At 38.5% G+C, this 10,672-nt stretch overlaps 1 protein-coding gene and 1 long non-coding RNA gene across 2 annotated transcripts; both read right to left on the reverse strand.

The window, feature by feature from the left end:
• Window positions 1–30: 30 nt before the first annotated feature.
• Window positions 31–9,471, reverse strand: IKKepsilon (I-kappaB kinase epsilon). Its single transcript, XM_090110797.1, has 6 exons — window positions 8,499–9,471; window positions 6,881–7,108; window positions 4,968–5,103; window positions 3,786–4,518; window positions 1,196–1,340; window positions 31–682 (listed from the first exon to the last, which is right to left on the reverse strand). The coding sequence occupies exons 1-6, from the start codon at window positions 9,243–9,245 to the stop codon at window positions 419–421; spliced, it is 2,253 nt and encodes a 750-aa protein (XP_089966923.1). The 5' UTR covers window positions 9,246–9,471; the 3' UTR covers window positions 31–418.
• A 524-nt stretch (window positions 9,472–9,995) lies between these two features.
• On the reverse strand, window positions 9,996–10,578 carry LOC149902059 (uncharacterized). The gene is made up of 2 exons (XR_016457595.1): window positions 10,460–10,578; window positions 9,996–10,143 (listed from the first exon to the last, which is right to left on the reverse strand). It is a non-coding gene; the product is annotated as an uncharacterized LOC149902059 (long non-coding RNA).
• Window positions 10,579–10,672: the final 94 nt, after the last annotated feature.

Raw genomic sequence — 10,672 nt, forward strand, 5'->3', positions numbered from 1 at the left:
TTCACATTTTTCTAATTGGAAAAGTGGAAGAGTAATTATTATTATTACCTGTAATTATGCACTAATGGTGTAAATATTTTTCTTAAAACCCTACTATTGTATTTGCGTATTTTTCTATTTTATAGCTATACAAAAGCGCACCCTAGCTAATTGCACACGTGGACTTTGAGCTGGTTTTCAAATCACTCGTACAGTCCTCCTGGAGCTCCCCGCACGTGTCTCTGGAGCTCGCCGACTCGTATATAACCGTCCGTATGCCCGAGTCCAGGGAGGTGAGGTCCTGCGAGCCGGAGTCACTGTCACTATCCGAGTACACTAGGGGCACTTCACTTTCACTGTCACTGTCACTATCCCGTGTAGGGGGGGGCGCTCCACTGTCGCTGTGCAGGCGGTCGCACCAGCAGGCGGGGGCGGGGCGCTAGGGGCCCGCGTCCGTGAGCCGCACGAGCCGCGCCAGCAGGGCCGAGTTGTTGGCGAGCGCGGCCGCCACCTCGTCCCCGGCGGCCAGCAGTGCTCGCACGCCGGCCCCGCTGGCCCCCACCCCGCCCGCAACGACCCCCGACCCCGCTGACCCCGCAGACCCACTAGACCCCCCTGACCCCGCGCGCCCCGCCCGACCGTTGGACACCCCGCGTCTTTCCCTCTCCCTGTCGGACGTCGACTCGATCGCCGGCTCGCTCATCTGTGAATGAGTTTATTATTTAAAACAACATTGAAGGTATGTTATTTGGTCAGTGGTACGAATAGTGTGTGTAGCTCATGCTTTAACTAAAAAATAACATAAGGTTAACCACAATTTTATTATTCAATGATTTAAATGTGTAATTAATAATCATGCTGTCAATCTTAAGTACAAATTTGTTTTAACTAAAGATATAATTACTACAGAGAATGCCCGTAAAATGTTTGTAAATTGTGTGATGTGATGTGACGTGATGCGGTAGTTTTGATAACTCGTGTGATGTGATATGATGCGATATGATGAAGGTAGTTTCGTTAATTCGTGTCATGTGCTGTTGTTTGTTATGATGTTAAGTCGTGTTATGTGATGCGATGGTACAGTATCGTTTTGCAAGATTTTTATATTTTACATTCATTTATTCATATTTTTTTAAGAGTATCCACAGCTGCATTCTTAAGATGTATGATTAAATATTGTGTATGTGCGTGTTTAAGTCTGTAACTGTGCACATACCGGTGGGTGTGCGGCGAGTGCGGTGCGAGTGCGTATTTCGGCCTCTTGCAGCCGCGCCGCCAGCGCCACCAGCTTCATCTCGCCGCTCGACACGTCCTTGTCCAGGATTTGCGTCTGCAGGTACACCGTCTGCGCCATTTTGTACCTGAAAAACATAGCAGTGAAAACGTATACAAATCGGCGATGCGTCTTTCCAAACTAAACAAGGCCAGCACGCAACGGTGTGAAACTAATCACGTATAGTTTGGAAATAACTTTTTTACAAAGTTCTTCCAATCTATACAACAGTAGTACGCAAATACTCGCGTATACTTTGTAGTGAAGTAAGTAAGAATACGATAAAAACCCATGGAGGGTTGTCGCGTAAAAACCACAGGACAGTTCTTTGGCATGTTATTACAATACTTATATGTTGTTACATATGTATTTTGTAAAATTGTAAAACTGACATGATTTAAAAGAGCAACTATGGAGTTTCTTGCCGGTTCTTCTCCGTAGATACTGCTTTCCGAATCGGTGGTAAATTTTAAAATATGTAATGACGTTTCAAAAGTGCTTCTTTAAGAAGTCTAATTGAATAAATAAATGTTTGAGTTTGAGTTTGAGTTTGAATAGCGCTCCAAAACATACAGCGCCAGTACGCAATACCTACACATGCGGACTAATGGTGAATGTTTCGGAGTAAGCGCGGCGTCTTTCCATTGCTCGCGTTTATATATTATTGTATTGCTGTTTTTAAATCTATTATTACAATGCATGTGTATGTACAGGTAAATTAGCTTGGAGAAATTTTTGCGTTTGTAGTAGTGTATGGTCAGCAAATAAAACAAAACAACATTTTATTTTTAGTTTTTATTTTATATATATAAGGGATTTTAAATTAAACTATATGTGTTTCTCCTCTGAAAAAGATGAGACTTTATTTTAATATTTGCACATTTAACATACATATAACTTTTACATTAACAATGTTACTAAAATGAAAAATTTACTAACCTGAAAAAGAAACGACATTTAAAGTTTAATTCTTTAGTTTGAGAAGTCAAAGGCTTGCCTCGACCATGTTTTAACACTGAGGCCATTTTGAATTGACAATATAAAGTTACAACACTTACACACAAATTAAACACTAGTTACGGCCCTGCCTTCATACAAAACTGCTGAATACGCCGTTCGCACGGGAATAGAATGTGGATGCGATTTCCCTTAGTTAGCATCCAAGCTTACGTCTTTATAATTATTAAACTGTATAAATTCATTCTTTAACTCCGGTCTGCATCGTGCAGACATGGGTGTAAAAGTCTCATTTTAAGTACATCTGAGTTTTCATTTGGGGCCTCCGGCTGCGGGACATGTATTTCACTTCAACAAATATTATATGTAACAATAATAACAAATAATAACAACAATCAACAAATAAAAAATTTATCAATTAAACTATGTACATAATAATTATAATTTTTGAATGAAATGTGTGCTTTATGTTCTAACAGTACCAAACGACTGCACGTGGCACCTGCGGACAGCGTAAACTGGTTTATTCTGGTTTTGTGCGTGTTTCCACTTTCCACTATCAAGTGACGATTTATTTATTTGTTTTGTTTCGTAATTATTATGGTCAAATATTAATTATGAAATAAATTATTATGGACACGATATTTTAATCTTTCACGGTAGTCGCCTTGTCGTTTGCTCAAGGACGTAAAATTGAATGATATATTTTTTTTTATAAAGTCAAAACCATTTTCTTTCAAATAAAAACTTGTTTTTATTGAAAACAAAAGTGTTGCTAGGAATAAGTATAAAATTAAATAGCAATGTTAGGATATCGAAACATTTTTGTATAGGCCAGAACGATATAGTGGAAACGCGCTCTAAGATCTGAGTAATATACACACCACTACATATGCAAAAATTTCTCCAAGCTAATTTACCTGTAATGTTGCGTACTGATCATATATTTTTTGTATCGAGGATGCTTGTGTCTTCGTTTCCGACTATACTGCACGACTTACAATTGACAATAGTGCAAAAATGTAAGAATCTAATAAGTCTAGAAGAAGACTGGGGCTCCTATTTTTGTGTAGTTAAAAAAACCACGAACCTAACCTAACTCATAGGTACCCTTATCTGTTACCTATTTATTTTCCTAAGCTTACCTAATAATATTTTTATTCCATATTTTATTGAATCAATAATAATCAAGAAGAATAAAAGTAGATAGATATAGCTGTACAAGTCTTTGATTACCTATATATTTATTATTTCGCTCAAGCGTAAATTGTGTAGTAGGTATATTTAGTTATATTTTGCGTACTGATCGTGTATAATTTGGAACGAAGAAGCAAGCATCCGCGTTACAAAGTATACACGATCAGTACGCAAAATTCGTGTATATGTATATTGTAATAACAAACTTAAAAACAGCATTACAAAGTATACACGAGCAGTTTCCTATGGTTGCGTTTTGGCTATGTATAGTTTGGATTAGTCGATAGAGCTTTCGTATTTAAATCACACGGTACGACAATTTAGAAAAAATGTGACAATAATATAAATATCACGTAGATAAGTGAGCGGGCGGAGTTACCAGTCGGCGATGGCGGAGGCGCGCGCGCGGGCCAGCGGCGCGGCGCGGAGCAGCAGCGCGCGCGCGCGGCGCCCCGTCTCCGCCACCGTGATGCGCTCCAGCATGTGGAACTGCTCGTCGTTGTACGTGAGCGCGCGCGTGGCGCGGTCGCGCACCAGGTGCTGCCACGAGTCGCGCAGGCGCTCGGCCAGCGCGCGCGCGCGCACGTGCAGGCGCAGCGCCGCGGGGCACGGCGCCGGCCCCACGGCCTCGTCCCACTCGGCGCGCAGGCCGCCGCCCGCGTGGCGCGCCGCCAGCCCGCGCGCCGCCGCCCGCAGCGCGTCCGCGTCGCGCGCCGCCCGCGCCGCGCCCTCGGCCCCCGCGCCCCCCACGCGCGCCGCCCGCCCGGCCAGCTCCAGCGCGCGCGCCGCGTCGTGCAGGCGCGCGGCGTGCTGCGCCAGCGCGTCGGCGCGCGCGGCCGCGGCCCGCAGGCGCGCGGCCACGAGCGCGCCCCAGCGGGCGACGGCGGCGCCGCACAGCAGCGACGCGGCGCACAGCTGCTCCACGCGCCGCTTGACCACGTGGCCGACGCTGCACGCGCTCTTGGCCTGCGCCGCGTCGTTCTCGATGGAGATGGCGGCGGGGAACACGGGGAACTTGGGCGCCTCGGGCTCGGGCGGCATGCTGACGCCGCTCTCGCTCTTGCTGAACAGCAGCAGCGGCTGCTCGGCGGTCGTGTCCGGGTAGTTTTTGCCTACAATTTTATATCATGTCACCTTTAAATTGGCAAATCTATTAAATTATTATTTACATACTAGATTTCCGCCCGCGGCTTCGCCCGCGTTTTTAAAGGAAAACCCGCATAGTTCCCGTTCCCGTGGGATTTCCGGGATAAAACCTATCCTATTTATTAATCCAAGTTACCCTCTATATGTGTGCTAAATTTCATTGTAATCGGTTCAGTAGTTTATACGTGAAAGAGTAACAAACATCCATACATCCATACAAACTTTCGCCTTTATAATAGTATTAAGATCTCACGAAATTATATTTATGCATAAGTACTGTGATCCGCAATTTTACGCATCTTTTTTTTGGTTAAATATTATATAACCTATCAAAACAAAACATATGAATAAAAATAATTTATAAACTATAAACTAATTTCAAAGTAAAAGTAAAGTCATATACAAAATAACTGACCGAGTGTGTTCTCATCGATCTCAGTGAGGATCAGCTTATCCTGGTACAGCAGAATCTGCGACTCGGCGACCACGCTCGTCTGCTCGCAGATGTAAGTCTGTAGATGCTCAAACTTCTCTTCAGGCTTTAGGAACACCTGGATAAAAAATATTAATTCTAATAAATAACAATTCATAAGGTATCCTATAAAAAAATTAAAGAAAATTGAAATTCATAAAATCTGAACATACATTTTGACCAAGCAATGCAGTGGTATTAATAGCTAACTACACCTACACACACACACACACATAATATAAAATTAAAATATTAAAAATTTGCACATGATGATGATGCTATTTTTTTCATGTAAAATTACCCCACTTTCTTGTTGACTAACACTGACTCAAAAGAGATAATATTTTTGTCTATTAATAACAATTTTTATACAGTTATTTGATTTTGAATCACTGACATAAGCTTTGAACTTTACAATGTGGTCCATAAATCAAGGTGTTTTGCCACAAAAAAAGAGCGTGTGAGCCGGGCACACGTGTCAGAAGTGAAACTTCTATTATAATATGGCAAAATTCAAAGATACCAAAATCGTCGCTTTACTTGATGATATTGCCATGGCGCGACCATGAAATTTTACTCTCAACACGCCTAAAAACTATTTTAAGTTTCACTTAAAAAATATTTTATAATATTCTATTTTCGTCTGTTACGTAAATAATAATTACATCAATTAAACAACACGTAAATAACTTAGCGGCTTTAATTATATCCGCCGAAAACGTTTGCATGAAAATAAACATTAGCAATTATAATTATTATTAGGATGTGGTCCATAAATCAAGGTGATTCGCCACAAACTAGAACATAATGTGTTTTATAACAGAGTTATGTTAGCTAAATAAATTACGAATTTTAATGGAACTTTCTAATGCAATTACTTGGAAGGTGATACTTCTGAAAATGTTAGTCACGGTTTGTATGAGTTCAATATCTCTTTTATATTTTATTCAGTTTTTTTAAATATATTTTATAACATTTAGTTCTTGTTTTAATGTCTAGGATTATTGTAGATGGTGGAAGTAAAAATTTAACTTTATTCATTCGTATTTCCGTTTCAGATGATATCATGTTGAATAAAATTTTTAATTAAATATTTAAAAATAAGACACACTTATTGTAATTTCAATTATTTTCTGTTTAAATAAATGCTCAGATAATCAGTGTCTACTACTAATGCTAACAAATTTATAAAGTTAAATTAGATCCTCTTAATATTCTTTTCTATCAAGCGTGCTCCACATTCTCAAGAGAATCTCGCGAGAACGCGAGAAACATGCGAGAAACGTGAATGTGGAAGCGATTTCTCGAGTTCTCGCGTTGTTCTCCAGCTTTTCTCCACTTTTTGTCGGTTTTTTGGCGCGAGACAAAGGAGCGCGAGAACGTGAGAACAGGCGAGAACGTGTATTGACTCCACACTCGCATGTTTCTCAGTAGCGCGCGCGCCGCCGACTTGAACGGAAGTAATTGTGTACCTTATGGCGTCAATATGAGCGTACACTTTATTCAATAAATATTCAAAATCCACCGAAGACATTCGAGTAAACTTTTGAAATTCATTTGATGGTTCGATGAATACTTGTCATCCACCATCTTCTTTTTCGCCACTTCTTTTTAATAACTTTTTTCTCTTTAGCATACGCATAATTATAATATGCGAATGCGCATAACAATAAACTTGTCGCAGCGGTTACTTCTGCGTCCATCGTCATCGAACGCGAGAACTGTAGTGAGAACTTTGTGAGAGTGTGTACCCAAAGAAGTTCTCACTACAGTTCTCGCAGAGAATCTCCGGAGATTCTCGCGTGAATGTCTCGCGTGAATGTGGAGCGCCCATCAGAATATAATTGAAAACAAACCTTCAAGCTCACAGCCTTGTGAACATGAAACACATGGACTGGTTTAGTAGTTGTGACCATCTGGACTTCGGAGAAGAACCTCTCAAAGGTCCATATCCTGTGAGGGTCCACCTCTAGAAGACCAGCAAGTAGCGGAGTGACCAGCTTCCTGAGACCAACACTGAGTTGCACATGGGAGGGTAACTCACGAGACCACTCTATGGGACCTTTCTCTGTTGTTTGTGATCCCTGTGATTAATTAAAAATTTAGAAACACATGAGGCTTTTAATTTATTATCAAATCATTCCACTTATTTATTTCTCCTCACAATTCCCTATCACATAAATTATTCTACATGCCTACAAAATTATCAAACACTAATAATTATGGTTCACATTGCACCATAAATCATAAAATAAATTTGTTTATGTAGAGTTTTTTACCTAATTGTGAAAGCATAGCATAAGAGCGTATACGCACTATGCGGGTAGCCGTCCGGCTGACCGCGCAAGCACAATTATGTACGTAATATTCATTTCTATGCGCACTGCGATGCGGCTACCGCAGACCGCACAGTGCGCATAGAAATGAATATTCCGTACATAATTGTGCTTGCGGTCAGCCGGTCGGCTACCCGCATAGTGCGTATACGCTCTAAGCAGAATACTTTCTTTTATACAGAATAGATTTAGATGTTGTTTATTTGTGTAAAAAATAAAAACAATTTCACATTTAAGTTATTCTTCAAAAATTATTTCATAGCGGTATCATATCATTAAATATATGATTTTTGCATTTTAGTTATTATCTTATCCACAAACAAACATGACGTGACCAACTAATAAAACTTCCTAGGCATACCATGCTATTATAATAAGCATATTGCTACAACACAATTAAAATGATATTTATAACTGACAATAACTTTCTATAAATTTAAATTGGTCAAAGGAGAATGGGCAAATTGGGCCTGAAACTTGGGCTAAGACCAATACACACGAAATATTGTTTTTGTGATAGATCATTACACATAACTTACGAAAAAAATAAAATAAAAAAATAAATCAACCGGGTTCTTGTACAGTCAAGGCAAAAAGTTTTATTTATTTGGCTATTATTTTGCGCACAATAACGGTGTTTTTAGTTCGAGTGAAGTAAGTATAAATCTAAATGTCACTGGAGTGACTGAGTTTAACCACAAAAAACGTCTAACTACGTTAAAATTATAATAAACACGGTATAGGTACCTGTTACAAAACATAATATGAGTGTATTTCGCTTATTAGAAGGCTTAAGATTAGTACGTATTTGTAAGTGAAAGTGAATTGGAGTAACATAAAGATATTGTCATTGTCTTATAACAGTTATTTATTGCAAAAAATATTATACACAAAGAAATAAAACTTGATGTGACTGTACAAAAACCCGGTTGATTATTTTTTTATATACATATATTTTTCCCGTTATGTATGTGTTATGATCTATTATAAAAACAATATCTCATGTGTATTGGTCCAACTCAAGGGTTCAGGCCCAACTTCCATAGTAAAATGCCCATTCTCCTTTATTTTAGTTATAATATATGAAACCATGTTTTTAAATTAATATTTAAAAATATTAAATTATAATATAACTTACAGAGATAACTCCTGAAGCTTTCTGAGTGGTAATTAAAAACATAGTTTCCTTATTTCTCCTTCCCCCAAAAGGTCTAAAAGGCAGCTGCCCAGTTGCCACATGGTACAGTGTCACTCCAATAGACCACAAATCAACTGTGGCTCCAAAACTTTTACCTGCTGGTTTCCTTAACACAGCTCTTTCATACATATCTGGATGAAGATATTCTTCAGTTCCATACAGAGATACAAACTGTTCCTCCTCCTGCAACTCCCGAGCTGCTCCGAAATCTGTCAACTTGTATGTTGTTGTACCATCTTCATTGATAAACTTCATTATATTACCAGGTTTCAAATCTCTATGCACCAAGTTATTATCCCGCAAGTGCTTCATTCCAGCTGTTAAATGCTCCAAAACCAATAAGAACTCTTGTTCTTGGAGACCGTAAGTATTTTCCGGGTCGTCGAGGATGTTGAACAAACTACCGCCAGTGCACAGCTCCATTACTATAACCTTGCCTCTCCCTTCCCGTTCCTCTTCAATGGCTAGGAGTTTCACAATGTTTTCATGTTTCACTTTTTTGAGAACTTCGAATTCTCGCATTTGTACATCGTGCGGTCTCATGTGACTGAGCTGGTTAAACGTTTTGACCGCGACTGGCTCTCCATTGTTTTTATTAACCCCTTGAAACACTGCCCCTGTAGCACCTTTGCCAAGCACACTCGTTGTACACCACACATAGTTTTCTGAACCTCGTAAAAACGACATTTTAATTGTTTTCGAACTTTGCTATCTATTAAAATATTGTACTTTCGAAACCTCAATTATAATTGAGTGTATATTACGAACATACCAAAAACTATGATTTTTCATACGCCTATCTAATTTAGGACGTAAATATAGCTTCTGCCATGGTGTTTTTTAAACTTTCCACTGCAAACACAAATATTTATTAAATAAAATGCAATAATCAACTCTACCCTTGAAGCACTTTCCATTTGAGAATTCTGAAATCTGAATTCAGAATTTGTCAATTTCAAATTTCAAAATGACATTGTTTTTTTTTTCTGAAATAATATAGCGTGAATACAAGGAAGAAATAAAAAAATAATCAAACAATGTACAGTGCGACACAAAAGAGATGAAAATAAATGAGGGCGCCACCGTCGCTCATATAGCAACACTGATACTGCGACGCAAGCGATCTTGATACTATAGAATAAAAATCCAAAAATCTATATAATATAATCTAAAATAAATACCGCGATTTAAACCGTTATAATTGTTTCATTGTAGCAATAGTGTAAATTTAAGACAAAAATACATTAGTATTTTAATTGACCTACCTAGGTCAAATTTTACTTAAATGTATTTGGAATTAGTTATTTTATAAAAATCGGTCAAGTGTTTAGACTGCAGAGGCGCACATAGAATCAAACATACAAACAAACAAGCATACATGCAGCTCAAACACATTACCCTCTTTCTGGGTCCGTCGGGTAGAAAAAAACAAGGCGATTTGAAAACCACATATTTTTATTTTTTTTGTAGATAAATTTTGTACATTAATATAATTCATCAAAATCTAAATATTCTACTCCTTCAAAGGACTGATCATCACTCTGTTTCGAAGTACTGGCAAGAGGGTACGGGGCATCTTCAGTATCTGTAAATATGATACAGTAAATATGATTTTTTTTCTTATGGTTTGATTGATTAATACCTGTATGAAAACAGTTATCACTATACTATGTAGTAAAATCTAAACTAGGTACTTTATTTGAGGCTGGTTGGATTGGATATAACTTCTTGACTCAAATTGTGCTGGTCGCACTATAAAAACTAGTTTTTGTTTACATACAAATAACCTCAAATTAAATTGCGAAAACGTAATAATCGCCATACATACATACATTAAACACTCGTCACTAATGGAATATTCTATTTTACGTAGTACTGAGCAAAAATAAATGGAATCTCACCGGTATATTCTGCTGTACGTTTGTAAACGTTTTCCAAATCAGTCAATAAATTTCCAGCTTGAAATTCGGACAAACACCGAATAAAAACTTTATACACCACATCACGGACACCGCTACGTTTAACCTTTTTCATGATGTCTCCTTTTTTATTTAATTTTCTTGTTCTGAATAACAATTTTATCTCAATAATTCTCCACTTCACGAAAAAAACAA

The sequence above is a fragment of the Colias eurytheme genome, chromosome 16, assembly GCF_061535395.1.
Source record: "Colias eurytheme isolate Ceu_HAF_F1 chromosome 16, ilColEury1 Martin Lab GWU primary, whole genome shotgun sequence".
NCBI lineage: Eukaryota > Metazoa > Arthropoda > Insecta > Lepidoptera > Pieridae > Colias > Colias eurytheme.